The sequence below is a fragment of the Camelus bactrianus genome, chromosome X (assembly GCF_048773025.1).
Source record: "Camelus bactrianus isolate YW-2024 breed Bactrian camel chromosome X, ASM4877302v1, whole genome shotgun sequence".
NCBI classification, from domain to species: domain Eukaryota; kingdom Metazoa; phylum Chordata; class Mammalia; order Artiodactyla; family Camelidae; genus Camelus; species Camelus bactrianus.
The window spans coordinates 62,607,023-62,626,316 of NC_133575.1; the positions used below are offsets into that span (position 1 = coordinate 62,607,023).

A 19,294-nucleotide genomic window follows, 5' to 3' on the forward strand; every position below is an offset into this window, starting at 1 on the left:
TGAGTTTTGAAGACAGAGAAAATACATATTATTCATAGAAGATTTCACATGCTTAAATTAGGATGGAGTGGGAAAAGTGGCTGTATTAATGTAATTTTCATTCGTTTCATTTCATTTCTTTCCTCCCCAATATATATTTCCAGGGTGAATTATCCAGTCACTTTAAAAGTGCCTTTCTGCTTAACTAGTCTCTCTCAGTTCCTCAGTAACCCTGAGAGATGTTCTAATACTTTGGTCTGGGGCGTACCCCATAATAAAACTGTATTTTGATTTTACATTCCTAACTAACCAGGTAAACTATCTTTCATCTGCTGAGTGTATTGTATTCCAAAAGTTTGTTACCAATTCTGTTTTTTGAACTTGACAGTTTCTTTTTTTTTTTTTTGACAGTTTCTTATAAAACTATTTAGTCAGTTTTGGGATTGTACCTAGATCACCCCTCAAAAGCCCCATTTTGACCCATAACATTTCTGAGCCATATAGGTACTAAGTCTGAGTGTTCTGACCCAGAGACAGACAGCCATGTGCTACAAGAGGAAAGAGGAAGCATCTTCTTTTTTAGGTACAGGACTAACGGTAAGCAAAATTTTGATAGGGTCTGTTTGTTTTAGACATTATTCCACTTACCTTTTCATACCTTTACCTTACCATTACCACTTCACAGTGACCCTTTCCCTAGCCCCTAATGCTTTCACGCTTGCCTTAAGTACCCCACCTTGGACCTTTCATCTAGGCCTGGGAGTTCCCTATATCCCAAGGATCCTTTGCTCACAGCTACTTGCCTTTCCTGTCTCATCTAGACTTCTGTTCTATTGTAGTAACTGATCTTACCTAGGTATTAGGAGGTGTAGTTCCAGCTATCAACTCCTTAAATGATCAAAGAGGAGTTTGTATTTTAAAAAGAGGATACAATGTCTGTTAAGATAACTGATCTAGATTCTTTAAAAAGTTACTTCATGGGGGAGAAGAAATATGGGGGAGAGGCTGTTCTAGATTAAAAGAAACAGAAGAGAGACAACCAAATGGAAAATGTGGACCTTGCCTGGATCCTGATTTGGAAAAAATACAAGCTGTAAAGGATGTTCTTAGAACATTTGGGAAAATTTAGAGAATTTGTATTACAGGATATACAATCATTAATTTTATTAGCTGTGATAATAGTATTGTGGTTTTACAGGAGTCCTTATTCTTTGGAAATGCATGCTGAAATATTATGATCTCCAAAATTTATCAATAACAGAAAAAATAGAGTAAATATAGAGAAATGTTAACAATTGTTGAATTCATTCAGAGGATATACAGTTAGATGTTCATTGTACTATCTCAGCTTTTTTGTGTGATTGAAATTTTTCATAATAAAAATTTGGAAACAAAAAGGAAGATATTCATTAATATAATAATCTTTAAATTGTAAAATTTTGTGCAATGGAGAATTCAGGCAATATGGAGAACTTCTTTTTGAGCTGGAGCAGCTAGCTCTAGGTCCTCTAAACTAATTCAGTTTTACTAATTCTTCTCTATTACACTTATCATTCATTCAAAGATTCAGATTTTTGTCCTATTGGCAGCAGCTGTTCTGATTAGAGGACGGAAGATGCAGTTCTCAGAGCAATGACAGCTTATTTTTACATACAGATTGTAAGTCATAGATACCATAATGTGAAAACCTTTGGCAGTGTGGTTCATTAGAGATCATTATTTTTTGGCTTTTAATAAAGACTGTTTCAAATCATTAAAAACAAAAATTAGACAAAACATATTCTTTTATATTGAATAGATACTGTAAGTCTCTTTATGTAAAAATAGGTAATAATTTAATACTAATTTCATAAGAAGAATCAGTGGACATACTGAATTGTTAGTATTTGGAATAGCTTTAGCTCTAACTTTGAAAGTAAATAACAAAAATAGACTAATAATTATTAATCTATTTCAGATCAGATCACACTATACATTATAGTTGTTGCATAATTAGTGCTAGTTAAATTGAAGATTGAGAATGATGCTCCTAGGGATGAATTGTTCTTTCAGCTTTTCTAAGATTTTTGTATTTTAAAAATGGATATGGAAAACAGTATGGTGGGTCTTCCAAAAATTAAAAATAGAACTACCATGTGATCTAACAATTCCACTCCTGGATATTTATCCAAAGGAAATGAAATAACTGTCTCAAAGATATATGCATTCCTATGTTCATAGCAGCATTATTTACAATAGCCAAGACATGCAAACAACTAAAGTGTCTATCAATAGAAGAATAAATAAAGAAAATGTGATATACATATACACACATTATTAAGCCATAAAAGTGAAGGAATTCCGTCACTTGCAACAACACGATGAACCTTGAGGGCATTATACTAAGTGAAATAAGTCAGACAGAGAAAGACAAACTGTATGTGCTCACTTATACATGAAGACTAAAGCAAAATGAACTCATAGACACAGAGAACAGATTGATGGGTTGCCAGAGGTGGAGGTTAGGGAGTGAATGAAATGGATGAAGGTGATTAAAAAGGTATAACCTTCCAGTTATAAGATAAGTAAGTCCTGAGGATATAATGTACAGCATGGTGACTAGTCAGCAATATTGTATTGTAAATTTGAAGGTTGCTAAGACAGTAGATCTTAAAAGTTATCATCAGAAGAAAAAATTTGTAACTATGCATGATGATGGATGTTAACTAAACTTATAGTGGTGATTATTTTGCAATATCTACATATATCAAATCATTATATTGTACACCCAAAACTAATACAATGTTGTATGTCAGTTATATCTCAATAAAACGGGAATTTCAAGTGATTCAAACTAATACCAGTAAAAAAAAGATTCCTGCCTTCATGGAATTTTCATTTTAGTAGGAAGTAATATTAATTATTGTAACAAATTATTCCAAATTTTTTAGTGGCTTAAAACAACAAACATTATTGTGTCACAATTTCTGTGGGTCATGAATTTGGGGGTGGTTTAGCTGGGTGGTTCTGGCTCAAGGTCTCTTTTGAGTTTTTAAGTTTAAATATCGGCTGGAGCTGCAGGCATCTAAAGGGTTGACTGAGTCTGAAGGATCAGCTTCCAAGATAGTTCACTCACCTGGTTGTTGGCAGGAGGCGTCATGTCTTTGCTGGTTGTTGATGGGAGGCCTCAATTTTTCACCACAAGAACCTCTTCATGAGGCTGCCTGAGTGTCCTCATGATGTGGCAGGTGGCTTTCCCCAAATCGGGTGATTCAAGAGAGAGGACAAAGAGGAAGCCACAATTACTTTTTGCCCCCTCCTGCAGTGCCCTTTATGGCCAGTCTTGGAAATCACACCTTGTCACTTCCACTGTATTCTATTTGTTGGAAGCAAATCACTGAGTCAAGGTTACACTCAAAGGGAAAGAAGTTAAATTCCATCTCTTGAAAGAAAGAATAGTAAAGAACTTGTGAACATATTTTAAAACCACCACAGGAAGACAGATAATAAGCAATAAACACAGTAAGTAAATTATGAAGTATATTAGAAGATGATAAGACATCCTATGAAAAAAATAGAGCACAGGTTAAGGGGAATCAGAGAATGTGTGTTTCGAAGGGATATGGGCTGCAATATTAAACAGCATGGTCAGTGTAAGACTCATTAGGAGAGTTAGATTTGGATAAAGACTTGAAAGAGACGAGGAAGTTAGCAAAGCAGGTATTTGGGAGAACAAAGTCCTAAACCAAGGGAATAGCTAATGCAAGGCCCTGAGGTTGGGAGTAAAATGAGATGAGAGAAAAGAATGCTGAGCATATTTTATTAGTAGTGTATTTTCAGTTGGGGAGGTGGGAAAGTTGAGGAAGGATTATTTCCATGGCTGAAATTAATGAGTTCATTGTTTTTAATAGGAATGTAAAGAAGAAATCAAAATGGATCCAAGTATGAGTGTGAATTCTGTCACCATCTCTGTTGAGGGGATGACATGCAGCTCCTGTGTTTGGACCATTGAACAGCAGATTGTAAAACTGAATGGTGTACATCACATTAAAGTAAGTTGCTCCTTGGAAATTAGTAAAGTCAAATGCTGTTGACTGGAATTCTTCTGGGCAATTACTTCTAACACTGAGATAGAAGCAGACACACTGACATGTTTGGCATAAAGACTATTGGGCATCTGGCCCTGAAGCTAAATTAAGGTTTTTTTGGGCTATTAACTTACCTTTTTATTAAAAAATTGGAAATTATATATTTTTAACATTTAAAAACATCTGAAAGTGGAGTCTTGACATTATTATGGTTGTATATTTATCAGTTTATATTTTATAAGTATATATAGATGCTGCTAAACTTTTTATTACTCTTAATCTCATACTGAACTAAAATATTTGTTCTCAGAGAAGGGGTTGTAGGATTTCTTTCTCTTTTACAGCATGACAATTGTTTAGTAATAATGTAGCCTTCCCTAGGAACATGCATATAAAGTAGAACAGTAATTTTCTAAACATTTTCACTTCAATTTTTAATTGCAAAAATAAAATTGACTTTTGTTAGACCATCTTAACACAGTCCTGCTATAATTCATCTCAGAATCTTACTTAGTGAAAAGAGTGATTTATCTGTATAATCTTATTTTTCTGCAGTGAACATGAGTTGTTAATATAATTATTGTAAATAAACAAGAAGAGCTAAGTAGCTTTGTTTCACAACTTCTAAACACAAAAGCCAGAAGTACTAAAGTCAGCACAAGACTACCCCAAAGGGAACAAAGTGATAGCATGTCTCCTCATATCCTGTAAAAAATATATTTGCAAATGTTAACCACTATATATAAAAATAGATAAAAACCAAATTTCTTCTGTATAGCACAGGGAACTATATTCAATATCTTGTAATAACCTTTAATGAAAAAATACGAAAACAAATATATGTATGTATATGCATGACTCGGACATTGTGCTGTACACCAGAAATTGACAGAATTGATTGTAACTGACTATACGTCAATAAAAATATATATATGTATATATTTGAATGTTTCCTGTGCCCATTTTTCGGCATAGGCGTAGTATGTTAAAGCTGTGAGGGATCCTAGACAGAACTCAAATAGTCTAATCCCCTCATTCTACAGATCAGCAGACTAAAGCCCAGATAAGGAAATGACCTGTGCTAAATTACATAGTTGCCTAATACCAAGCAAAACTAGAACTCAACTTCCAGGATTCCTGGGCCATTTTGTTTTCTGGTATTACGGTGTCTACAGATGCGTTTTAATTTGCATATGGTTCTCAGACTTGTCATCTCCAATTTATTCTCTCACATAACTTCTAAAAAAAAAAAAAGCAACACAGTATTTTTGTCATAAATGTCCCTCCTACCACCAAATTACTGTTTTAGCTCTGTTATCAATAGTCTGTATAAGTTTTCTTCAGAATAATTCTAATATTTTTAGAATGAGACACTTTGAATTATATTTTTTGTCATTACCTTTTTAATCTTTTTATTTCCATGTTCATAAAAATGCCTTTGATTTTAAAGCCTTTGGTGTAAAAAAAATGTGTTAAGTCCAGCTTTCTCAACCTCAGCACTATTGACATTTTGGACTGGACAATTCTTTGGGGGGGTTGCTGTTCTGTGCTTTATAGGATGTTTAGTAGCATCCCTGGCCTCTACTCACCAGATGCCAGTATCCTCTCCTCCTACTTGTGACAACCAAAAATGTTTCCAGACATTGCCAATGTCCTCTTTGTGTGAAACTGCCTTCAGTTGAGGATCATGGCTATCACCCTTCCTCAGAGAACCTACTATACCCTTTGGCTGTTCAGTTAATATTTGATGATGGTGAATTGATTTATCAGACAGGCTTGTGTGCCCCTTTCTCTTCGCATTAGCTTCTTATGGTTCTTTTTTGTCCCTGACAGGTATAGTGAGCAGTGGTTCTCAAACCACAGGATGAGACTCACCTGGAGGACTTGTAAAAGTAAATTACTGGGTCCCACCCTCAGAGTTTCTGTTTTAGTAGAGCTGGATGGGGCCTGAGAATTTGCATTTCTAACAAAGTACCTAGTTAACTCTAAAGGTGCTGGGCCTGGAACCACAGCTTGAGAGCTGTTGTATTGCATGAGCTATACTTAACACTAAAGATTATTTGTCATTCATCTCAAATTTAAATTTAACTGAGTCTGTCCTGTATTTTTATTTGCTAAATTTAGTAACCTTACTTTGAAATCATCCTTCCCTTTTTAGCCCCTCATAACCACTGATTTATTTTTTATTCCTCTAAGTATTACTTTTTTTAAATCACCCTATAAATGGAATCAAACAGTATGTAGCCTTTTGAGTCTGGCCTCTTTCACTTAACATTACCCATTTGAGATTGACCCATGCTGTGTATATCACTGGTTCTTTCCTTTTTATTTCTGTTGAGTTTTCCATTGTGTGGATATACCAAAGTTTGTTTACCCATTCACTTGTTGAGAGACATTGGATTGTTTCCACTTTCTTTTGTGATTATGAAAAAAAATTCTGAATGTTCACATCTAAGTCTTTGTGTGGACATGTTTTAACTTTTCTTGGGCAGTTTCCTAGGATTGGATTTGTTCCATCATATGGTAAGTGTATGATTAACTTTTTGAGATTTACTACAGTGGTGATACTATTTTATCTTCCCACCAGCAATGTTTGAGGATTCCACTTTTTCCACATTCTCTCCAACACTTTGCATTATCATTTTTTTTTTTGTTATAGACATTCTAGTGGGTGTGTGGTGGTAGCTCACTAATTCTCATTTCCTTAATGGCTAATGATATTGAGCACCTTTTCATGTGCTTATTTGGCATTTGTATACTTTTCTTTGGTGAAATGTCTGTCAAACCTTTTGTCAAATTTTTAGCTGTGTTTTTTGTTTTCTTATTATTCAATTTTGGTTGTTTTCTATATATTCTGAATATAAGTCTTCTCTTAGATATGTGTTTTGCAAATATTTTTTTCAGTCTGTGGCTTGTCTTTTTATTCCCTTAAAAGTGTCTTTCCCAGAGCAGCAATTTTTACTTTTGATGAATTCCAATTTATCCACTTTTTTTTTCCTTTATGGAGCATGCTTTTGGTGTCATATTTTAGCCTCCCAAGGTCACAAAGATTTTTCTCCTATGTTTTCTAAAAGTTTTATCATTTTAGGTTTTTTTTTAACATTTTTAATTGATTTATAATCATTTTACAATGTGTCAAATTCCAGTGTTCAGCACAATTTTTCAGTCATTCATGGATATATACACACTCATTGTCACATTTTTTTCTCTGTGAGTTATCATAACATTTTGTGTATATTTCCCTGTGCTATACAGTGTAATCTTGTTTATCTATTCTACAATTTTGAAATCCCAGGCTATCCCTTCCCACCCTCCACCCCCCGGTAACCACAAGTCTGTATTCTCTGTCTGTGAGTCTATTTCTGTCCTGTATTTACGCTTTGTTTTTGTTTGTTTGTTTTTGTTTTTGTTTTTTAGATTCCACATATGAGCGATCTCATATGGTATTTTTCTTTCTCTTTCTGGCTTACTTCACTTAGAATGACATTCTCCAGGAGCATCCATGTTGCTGCAAATGGCATTATGTTGTCAGTTTTTATGGCTGAGTAGTATTCCATTGTATAAATATACCACCTCTTCTTTATCCAGTCACCTGTTGATGGACATTTAGGCTGTTTCCATGTTTTGGCTATTGTAAATAGTGCTTCTATGAACATTGGGGTGCAGGTGTCATCCTGAAGTAGATTTCCTTCTGGATACAAGCCCAGGAGTGGGATTCCTGGGTCATATGGTAAGTCTATTCCTAGTCTTTTGAGGAATCTCCACACTGTTTTCCATAGTGGCTGCACCAAACTGCATTCCCACCAGCAGTGTAGGAGGGTTCCCCTTTCTCCACAGCCTCTCCAGCATTTGTCATTTGTGGATTTTTGAATGACGGCCATTCTGACTGGTGTGAGGTGATACCTCATTGTAGTTTTGATTTGCATTTCTCTGATAAATAGTGATACTGAGCATTTTTTCATGTGCTTTTTGATCATTTGTATGTCTTCCTTGGAGAATTGCTTGTGTAGGTCTTCTGCCCATTTTTCGATTGGGTTGTTTATTTTTTTCTTATTGAGTCATATGAGCTGCTTATATATTCTGGAGATCAAGCCTTTGTCGGTTTCACTTGCAAAAATTTTCTCCCATTCCGTAGGTTTTCTTCTTGTTTTACTTCTGGTTTCCTTTGCTGTACAGAAGCTTGTAAGTTTCATTAGGTCCCATTTGTTTATTCTTGCTTTTATTTCTTCTAGGAGAAAATTTTTGAGATGTGTGTCAGATAATGTTTTGCCTATGTTTTCCTCTAGGAGGTTTATTGTATCTTCATTTTAGGTTTTATGTTTAGGTCTTTGATCCATTTTGAATTAATGTGTATACATGATGAGGTATGGGTTGAAGTTAATTTTTTATACGGATATCCAGTTTTTCTAAGCAGCTCCGTTTGTTGAAGTCTATTCTCTCTCCATTGAATTGTCGTTGCACCTTTGTTGAAAATCTGTTTAGCATATATTTATGGGTATAATTTGGTATGCTCTGTTCTATTCCATTGATCTGTATGTCTGTCCTTTGGTCAATAAATACCACACCATGTTGATTATTGTAGCTTTATAATAAATCTTAAAATCAGTTTTCAGTGTGCAGGTCCTACATATATTTTGTTAGATTTATATTTTAAGTATTTTCTGTTTTTAAATGATATTTAACTGGTACTGTGTTTTAAAATTTTAATTTCAGTTGTTCATTACAAATGTATAGAATTGCAGTTGGCTTTTGTATGTTGACTTTGTATCCTGAAATTTGCTAAACTGACTTATTAAATAAATCTTTTAGCTTTTTTTTTTGTAGGTTCCTTGGGATTTTCTACATAAACAATTATGTCATTGGCATAAACATAGTTTTGTTTCTTCCTTTCTAGTCTATATGTCTTTCATTTCTTTTTCAGGCTAGAACCTCCATTACAGTTTTAAATAGGAGTGGTGAGAGTGTACATCTTTGTCTTGTTCCTGACTGTAGAGGGAAAACATTCAGTCCTTCACCATTAAGTATTGTGTTACTTGCAGGGTTTTTGTAGATACCCTATACCAGTTTAAGGAAATTCCTTTCTCTTCCTAGTTTTCTGACAGTTTTTATTTCTAATCATGAATAGATGTTGAAATTTTTCAAGTGCTTTTTCTGCATTTAGAGATGATCAGATTATTTTTCTTCTTTAAGACTATTAGTATGTTGAGTTACACTGATTGATTTTCAAATGTTGTACTAGCCATGTATTCCCAGCATAAGCCCACCTTGGTCAAAGAATTTTTTTTTTAGCTTTTAAAAAGCAATATTTTAATAAGTTAAGTTGAATTGAGAACACATGAATCTGATTTCCCTTGAACTGCAGATGGGTTTAACAAATAAGAGGGCAAAATGGCTTGGCATGGGGGCTTGGAGTGGTCAAAGAATGCTTTTAATGAAAAATTTCAATCATACACAAAAATGAAGAGCCTAGTATAAGGAACAAGGAACCTCCCTGTATCTGTCACCCAGGAGAATCCTTGCTATTTATTTTCATGACATTCTCATTATTTGAATTTGATAATGTATTTTGCTAATTCTTTTAAGATTTGATCTAAGCCTTCCTGCCTGTTGTACTTTGTTAAGGTAGAGGTCCCTGATTAGTGGATTGGAATTTCCTAGTTTATCTCTGTGCCATTTCCAAGCCTTTGTGCTGCCCCTTGCCCACCTTTTTCCTTGTCACTCTTCAGGATTCTCAGCACTGTTTGGAGTGTAGTTAACTTCAGGACTCTCTCCCATGCTTCATTCAGTTTGATTCCCTACCTGTTCTCTCCTGTTTCTCTCAAACTGGTATCTAAGGGTCTAAAAAAATGAGCAGTATCTCCTTGCCAAAAGTTTGGGGATTCCTACTATAATGACAGTAATAAATGGATGCTTCTTCTTAAATATACTGTGAATTACTAACTCTTCAGCAGGTTTATTTTCACTGCTTGGCTTAATGAGTCAGTTTGTCATTTTAACTGAGTTGTGTCTTCATTTGTTCAGTGAACTTATTATTTTAATATGTTATTTAAGTTTTTAGCATCATTAAAAATAACTTTATATTGGTGGTGGTTCTATTTACCAGAATTTTTCTGTAATTTTGCTTTTATACAATATTCATTACACTGATGGCAGAAAGTTAATGCAGCTTTGGAATTTGATCAGCTTTCATCAGTCCTAAAGTGGTTTTCCTGTGACTAGTTCAGATCCACATGGAAAAGATAAATTTTAGACATTTTGCCCAGAGTAGATGTTAATAGTCTTTTTTTTTTTTTTTAAATAGAGAACAGGCTCTTTTTTTCCTTTGGTGGAGGGAGGTGATTAGGTTTATTTATTTATTTATTCTTAGAGGAGATACTGAGTATTGAACCCAGGACCTCATGCATGCTAAGCATGTGCTCTACCACTTGAGCTCTACCCTGCCCCCAGATGTTAATATTCTAAGGGAGTTTTGTCCAACTGGACATCAGATTTAGCACAAGATTTAAAATTAGGGATTCTTTGTAATAATCAGAAGTTCACTATTATTTTAAGCACATGAATCATTAAATTGGAACTAGAATATTTTGTGTATCTCCAGATCAAATACTTATGGGAGCTCTGCCTTTTAATTATTCTTAATCTAAACATTAAGTTTTACCCATTCATTCTTCAGAAGTTTCAAGATGGGTCTTAGCTTTTCAGCGAAGTACAGAATTCATGCTTTCTTGTCCCTGCAGTATTCTTGTCTGTGATTCAGACTTCTCATAAGATCTTGAGCAAATTGGCTTCAGTTTGCCTTGCTTTTCTTACAAAAATTGGTTAATTGGTGCATAGTGATTCTTGATGAAATTTAATACATTTCCTTAATTCAAGAGTCATGTGGTGTGGTGCCAATATGTGGGCAATTCTTTTCTATATCTGAAACTCTAGGTAATTTTTCCCATGTCTGAATTTCATATTCATCTTGACCAGGGAAGACAAAGTAAACTTTGTATCCATTTTACTATTTGTATGGGAGAAAAGCAGTGTTTCTCATTTGTTAACTAAACTGTACTCTGGTCAGCTAAGACTATTTTGATGATTGTGTCTAGCGAAGCTTTATTGACATAGTGTGATATGCCTTCTGCTGAGTCTTCTGTCCTGTAGGCGTCCATGTGAACACTTAGATATCAATTTTCTACTTTCACATGCTCCAAAAATAGGATTTTCCTTTGTATTCACCATCTACCTTGGCATAACTCCAGTCTCAGAGGCTTCCTCATTGTCTCCTCCCGTTCTCCCTGCCCCAAGGATGCTGCTGCGTTTTAATTTGCTTTGGGAAGACAGCCAAGTTGGAAAAGCTGAGAGAATGCCGGTAACTTTTTTTTATTTATTATACTGCAGGTTTTCTCAAGTGTGTTTATATTCAAAATACTCAAATTTATAAAAACATTTGGTAATTTTTCACTAGTCATAACTATCCAAAAATCAGATGGGTATTTTTGCAATTTGCTAATTAGAAGAGAGGCAAAAGTAGCTCTGCAACTTTCAGTCCCAAAGCTCTGAGAATGAATCATTTAATTTCAATGAATAATAGGTATGACACCTGCACTTGATTTATCTTCAAATGAAACAAATTAAACCTCCTCCACTTGATCTAAGGTGGCTGGTGTTAGGGGTCAGAATAGAAGCTAAATCTTACTAATTAAGTGTCTATGTTAATTGCAGTAAAGCTGTCTTATGCATCTAGAAACTAGTTCACATAATTTTTCTCCCAAGTGACTTAGGTACTTACTGTCTACTGACAACTAATGCATTTTCCAAAACTCTCAACTCTCTGCCTGACAGACTATTTTAGATTATTATTTTTTGCCAACATATCTATGTATAACTAAAGGACTAGATTCTGCTTTGACATTTGCAAGTAGATTCCTGTAGAAATTTGCTCAAAAAGCCTATTGCACCCCACTCATATATAAGGCTGCTATTTCTATTACATCTTCCCAGAATCCACTTCTGTTTGTTAAAGTCTAATCAAGGTCAGAAAGATGCAATTAAATTGGATTAAGTTGTAAAGGAAAAGTAGCAGAAATATAATATGAAAGCACTTTGTGTTATCAACAGTGATTTATATGGATCCCAGTGACAGATACTTAAGGCTATACTTTCCAGGGCACATTCATAATTTGTTTGCTGAAGATAAAAGGAGACACATTTCTCTGCCTGTTCTAGCTCTGCCTCTCCTTCTTCAGCTGAAAGCCCATATGATATAGAGTATACTAGTGATCTTTCTTCTTTTCTCCTTCCTTTAAAAAACATTTTACTAAATGTTGTCTTCTAGGCCCAGAGACAGATTTATAGTAAAGTTAATGAAGCTTAAGTTTCAGAGTCTTTCACTGGCATTGACCCCTTCTAAGTCATGGAAAGAGTCTTAGTAATGTAAACACATGGTTATGTGTTTTTACAAAAGTAAAATATTTTAACCACAATCCTATAAGTTCATTGTCTAGTTCTACTTCAACCCCCTCTCTGTCAGACTTCCCCTTTGTGTTGGCGGTATTGGATGCGCCATGGGCATTTTGGGAATCTGAGTAATGGGAAGTTGAATTGAGGATATGTTTAGTTTGGGGTTAGTAAGATATTTGGCTATATATAGTTTTTGGTCTCTTCTGTGTGTAGTGAAATTTTTGCTACAAATTCTGGTGTAGGACTGGCTTCTAATAACACCCTTACCACTAATGGTGCCAATTCACCCAGCATCATGACATAAAGGTGTAGGGCCCAGTGTAAAAGTGGGAAATGAGTATTATCAATCCAAAGAGTATTTAAGACTTGTCACTGCACAAGTAAAGTTTTGGAAATGCCCTGAAATCTTATAGCTCATATGTGAAAGAAACTCAATAGTTTTCCCAAATTTGACAACAGCTCTAAAAATTTACAAATATCTAGTTGTGACATTTAAAGGACCTTTTCTAAACTATCATTAATAAAAAAATATTTTGACCTACAGGAAAGACTGTAGTATTGTTTTCTTCTCAATATAGAAAATGATTTTACAATATCATTGTTAAATGAAGCAGCAGAGTATATATACAGTCAAAGGTGTTAATAAAAATGTTATTTTTATAGATTTTATGGTATTTGGTAGCTTCTAAAAATTTGTACCATAATTTTGTTACCTACTTATAATATTTATATCTGTACAGAATTTTGTTATTTATATATTTGTGTTATTTTTCTTTTGAACATTTTTAAATTGAATTATAGTCAGTTTACAATGTTGTGTCAATTTCCAGTGTGGAGCACAATTTTTCATTTATACATGAACATGCATATATTCATTGTCACATTTTTTTTCACTGTGAGCTACCACAAGATCTTGTATATATTTCCCTGTGCTATACAGTATAATCTTGTTTATCTATTCTGCATATGCCTCTCAGTAGCTGCAAATTTTGAACTCCCAGTCTGTCCCTTCCCACCCTTCTCCCCCTTGTCAACCACAAGTTTGTATTCTATATCTGTGAATCTGTTTCTGTTTTGTATTTATGTTCTTTTTCTTTCTTTCTTTTTTTTTAGATTCCACATATGAGAGATCTCATATGGTATTTTTCTTTCTTTTTCTGGCTTACTTCACTTAGAAGGACATTCTCCAGGACATCCATGTTGCTGCAAATGGTGTTATGTTGTTGGTTGTTATGGCTGAAGAGTATTAATTGTATAAATATACCACCTCTTCTTTATCCAGTCATCTGTTGATGGACATTTAGGCTGTTTCCATGTCTTGGCTATTGTAAATAGTGCTACTTTGAACATTAGGGCGCAGGTGTCTTTTTGAAGTGGGGTTCCTTCTGGATATGTGCCCAGGAGCGGGATGACTGGGTCATATGGTAAGTCTATTCCTAGTCTTTTGAGGAATCTTCATACTGTTTTCCACAGTGGCTGCACCAAACTGCATTCTCACCAGCAGTGTAGGAGAGTTCCCTTTTCTCCACAGCCTCTCCAGGATTTGTCATTTGTGGACTTTTGAATGAAGGCCATTCTGGCTGTGTGAGATGATACCTCATTGTAGTTTTGACTTGCATTTCTCTGATAATTAGTGACATTGAGCATTTTTTCATGTACCTGTTGATCATTTGTATGTCTTCCTTGGAGAATTGCTTGTTTAGTTCTTCTGCCCATTTTTGGATTGGGTTGTTTGTTTTTTTCTTATTAAGTCGTTTGAGCTGCTTATATATTCTGGAGATCAAGCCTTTGTCGGTTTCATCATTTGCAAAAATTTTCTCCCATTCTGTAGATTGTCGTTTAGTTTTACTTATGATTTCCTTTGCTGTGCAGAAGCTTTTAAGTTTAATTAGGTCCCATTTGTTTATTCTTGCTTTTATTTCTATTGCTTGGGTAGACTGCCCTAGGAGAACATTTTTGAGATATATGTGAGATAATGTTTTGCCTATATTTTCTTCTAGGAGGTTTATTGTATCTTGTCTCATGTTTCAGTCTTTGATCCATTTTGAGTTTCTTTCTGTGTATCCACAAAAGGTGGATTCACCTCTTTCTAGGTACCATATAGAAAATTGTCCTTGTCCAAACATGATTTGTAGTCAGAATGCAGCTCCACATGTTAATACATAAATATTTGTCATTTTCTAAAGAATGTTAAGGTTTAAACTTTCTGGATCATAGTTTCTGAGATTGCAGTTGAGACTCATGTGCAGTCAATTTAGAAACCAGATTTAAAGAAGACATTGTTTTGACTAAATCAAGGAATTTTTGTAGTATTTGGAATAAAACTCTGACATGAAGTAATGTAATTGTGATGTTAAATTGATTGGGGTTGTTTTATTAAAAAAAATGTTGCATTGGAACAGATTAGAGCTTTAATTAATAGAATTTAAGGAGAGTGAATAGTCAAGAAGTCTCTAATTTTGGAATAATTAGAATGAATATGATTATATCTTTTTGCAGCTTCAGCATTTAAATACATGTTGGGAATTGTGTCTTAAATTGTGAAGTTTGTAAATGAGTGTAATACTCTTCTTCTGCCAATGTCAAGACTGTAGACTTTAAAGTGATTAGCCTGAAGGTTTATTTAATCATCCCAGTGCTCTGTTCAGGGAAAAATAAAATGGACAGATAATATGAAAGTCTTTCTCTGGGATTACTCTGCCTTTTTGAAAGTAGAAATGTAAAAACAAACTTAATTAGATATATGGACTTAATGGCTCAAAAGGTTAATGCCTTTTAAACATATTAGTTTGTCCTTGAAACATACTGCTTTTTGAGTGCTTTTTCCCTTCACTCACCTAATGGCTACAGTCCATTTTCCTAATACAGACTATCCTTTTAAAAAATGACCACCTAGATACTAGCAGCTAATAAGTCATCTTGTGGATCCATACATTCCTTGCTCCCTGTAAAATTAACTTTTTTTTTTAATTACTGGAAAAGTAACACATGTCCAGCGTAACATCCCCCTCCCAAAAGAAACCAGTTATCAATTTACTATGTATGGATTCTTCCAGAAAAGGCTCTGAATATAAAGTGATTTATCTGTATATACTGTATACCTGTATGCACATGTGTGTGCAGTTGACCCTTAAATAACACAGGTTTGAACTGTATGGGTCCACTTATGGATTTTTTTCAATAAATATGTGTATAGAACTACATGATTCATGGTTGGTTGAATCCAAGGAGGTAGAACTGAAGATAAGGATGGCCAACTGTAAAGTTATACACGGATTTTCAACTGCCTGGGGGAGGGCGCACCTAACCCTCCCATCTGCATGTTGTTTAAGGATCAGCTGTATATATGTGTGTGTGTATCCCCTTTTTATGTGAATGGAAACATACTATACATACTGTTCTACACCTTGCTTTTTTCACTTAGCAAGTAAATCTTAGATATTGTTCCCTATCAGCATATAGAAATCAGTCTTTTTATTTCTATTTGGAACTTTTTCCCCCTAAATTTTGCTCTGGCAAATGGTAGTGCATTGAACATTTCTTTTTTCAAATGTTGCATTAGAGTAATGTAGGCATTTTGCTTAATATAAATTCTTAGGTAATATCCACCCATGAAAGTGTAGAATCAGTTATTCAAAGAGGTTTAGGTTTCTGATTTAGTTGAACTTTATCCCCAAAATCAACGAAGTGTCAAATCCAAAGTACAAACAAGCGGTGGAGAAATGATGTGAAGAGAGACTTTCAGTATTTCCTTTCTTTGTATTTAAATTTTTATACTGAATAATCATGCATTGGCTATATAATTTTTGAAGCAAAGTGAAATTATACTGGCAATGAAAATTCTGACAAGGCACTCAGTTTACAGAAAAACAAACTTAACTTAAACTAACAAAACCTCCATATCTTTTTCATTTTAAAACATTTGGCTTTTGAAGTTTTATATTTGTTTTGGACTTTTGTCTTAGTCTCTAAGAATTGTCTTTTGCTAGTTCATAAATTGATTCAATAATTTTAAGTGGTAAACTTTATTTTAGGTTGGTCAAATAGGGTAAGTATTAATAGTTTGATGGCTTCCTCATATCATATTTTAATTTTCAGTACCCTGTATTGAAACATCAAAGTAGAGGGTTAATATATGTACATTTTTTAACACACAGTAATAGAATTTCTATGGAGACATATATAATATAAATGGAATTCCTATTATGTTTTTTATATAGTTTTTAGTTGTCAAAAATAAATTGTGGGAGGTGAATCAAACATATTAGAAATTCAAGATCATTAATTATTTTACTTTTCTGATTTCAGTCTGTAAATTGACAGAATCCTTGTAAGCTCTCAAAAACCCCTGAATCCCTCTATGCTGAGTTGTTATGAAAATGTTAGAAAGTGGGCTTTAAACTATTTGAAGACTCCCACACTGGCTGGGAGTATGCTAACCATGAATTTATTGTGAAATAAATGTGAGTAGCATGCTAACATGGGAGTAGCATGCTAACCTGAATTTATTGTGATGACATATAAATTAATTCCTAGGGGTATAAAAAGGAATTTCAGTGTGCTAAAACTTTATTTAGCAAAGGACCTTTCCCAAAGTGGCTTTTAAAAATGGAGAAATGTTAGAATGTACTAATTGTCAAATCCTGCTAAAAACCCAAAGAAATATATTCTCCAAGTCATTTTTTAATTTAAACTGGTATGGGAGTAGATATGAAATTTAGGGGAGGAAAGTAAACACAGAACTAAAATTTGGTTCACACACTAGAACTATCTCATGCTTTTCAGGTGTTTTTATTTATAAGCCACACATTGCTTAAATCTCAGGCATAGAATTTTAGTTTTTCAAGGAAATTGAAGATCATCTAACCTCATCATTTATGGATGGAAAGAGCATGGACTTTGGCGTTACACAGACCTTCATTTGAATCCTGGCTCTTTCATTTTCTCATTGGGTTTCTTGGGCAGTTTATTCAATTTCCTAGCCTCCAGATAGGAAATTGGATCACGTTTTATTATCAGATGATAAGGAATACAAAAAAAGTATGTATTAATGACAACCCAAGAAGTGATGGTAACCCAGTCTTTAGCTTTTATAGAAAGTTAGAACTCAAAAGGTTTATCTAATCCAGTCTCTCAAGAAACTGAAGCCCTTTGATTAGGATGATTTGTCCAGGGTTCTAGCTTTCTTGCTTGAGAATAGATGATGCTACAGAAATCACATGCGGATAAAGTATGCTATGCTTGAATTTCATACTTTAGATGTTTCAGTAAGTAAAGAACTTCGTAAACATTAAAAGAGTGGATCTTTGCAATCCCTGTGGACAGTTAGCACCCTCTACACTGCTGTTCATGCTATTGAGCCCACAGAGCATGTTTTGGTTTCTTCTCTTCCACTCCTGCCTTCATCTACATTTAGTGAATAGTCCTCCATATTCAGTCCTTCATAGGAGCCAAATTCCTAACTTGTAGACTGTTAGATATTTATTTTCAGAGGCACTATTGATATAATAGAAAAATAGTTCCTCTGAAAATAAAAAAAAAAAGCATTGATTCCTAATGAAAGACTCTGAGAAAATGACAAGCTGTTGAAACTTTGGAGCAATGTGGGGAATAGGCAGAGGTGGTTTGTGTTGGTGGGGATCATGTGAAAGGAGAGTGGCACAGATCCAGGATCAGACTGCCACCAGCAATTTCTGGCTGTATGGAGTCTGTGCCTGTTTGGGCTCATAATTATATCTGTAGCAGCTAGCACAGTGCTGGGCACATAACAGGTACTCAGTAAATATTTAATAAATAAATAAATGCTATTTTAGCTTCCTGCCCAAGGATTTGGCATCCAGAACTGTACTATGATAATCACTATGTGAATTTCCTCTTAAAAGAGACAAAAGTGCTGCTTGTTTTTATTTCCTTTGAGATCTTAGGCTTGAAAAGTCTCTTTGATATCTAACATTCAGAGGAAAAGTTGAATGCTGTTACCCCAAAGGGGAACATATTTGTGCTAGGTGTGGTTGGTCCAGCTTTAAAATTCACAAATAGTAGTTACTAAATAAGGAAGTGTTTTCTGGTCTGCAGCACGAAAGCAACATAGGATAATAATACAACTTTTTTGTATAGTATTTTATATACATAGTTTCCTTATTTCTTTATGTCTTGTAAATAGAAGCCAGGTTAAAGCAGTAGAAGGTATAGCAAACCATCTAGTGACAAAATGATTTTTTGCTGTAAAAAAGAGTTTTAAGAGCAATTTCTTGTTGAGTATGTTAGTAAATTGAAATTTGGCGGCAGGGTGGTAGGGTGGGGATTAGCTTAAAACTAGGTCATAAGAGATACCAGATACAATGTGTTTAAATCTAAAGGGAAAAAATTCCCCTTCCTTTTTTTTTTAAAGTTTGACACTTCATTAGAAAATGTATTGTAGTATTTAGAGCAGTGCTGTCCAATGGAACAGTCTATAATGAAGGAAATGTTCTGTATCTATTCTGTCCTGGATGACAGCCACTCTGGCCATCGAACACTTGAAATGTGCTTGCATTAAGGAACTGAATTTTTGATCTTTTAATTTTTTGTTTTTAAAATTATACACTAAAATTGGCTTCTTTGGGGGGTATAGTTCTATGAGTTATTTTTGTTTGTTTTGGGGGTTTTTTTAGCTTTGGGAAATTTTTTTTGAAATAGATTATTATGCTATTATTAAAAACAATGCTGCTGAAAAAATTCACAGGGTTAAATGCTACAAATATAATTTCAAGTAAAAAAGAATAAAATGGTATGTAAGCAGGTTATCCTATTTTGTGAAATAA

At 34.2% G+C, this 19,294-nt stretch overlaps 1 protein-coding gene across 1 annotated transcript in view; it reads left to right on the top strand.

The window, feature by feature from the left end:
- The window catches only part of ATP7A (ATPase copper transporting alpha), a 123,538-nt gene that overhangs the window by 50,090 nt on the left and 54,154 nt on the right, over positions 1 to 19,294 (top strand). Inside the window, exon 2 of the mRNA XM_010950594.3 lies at positions 3,870 to 4,010. Within this exon, the coding sequence (XP_010948896.2) occupies positions 3,891 to 4,010 (120 nt within the window). The 5' untranslated portion in view covers positions 3,870 to 3,890. The remainder of the gene's footprint in view (positions 1 to 3,869; positions 4,011 to 19,294) is intronic.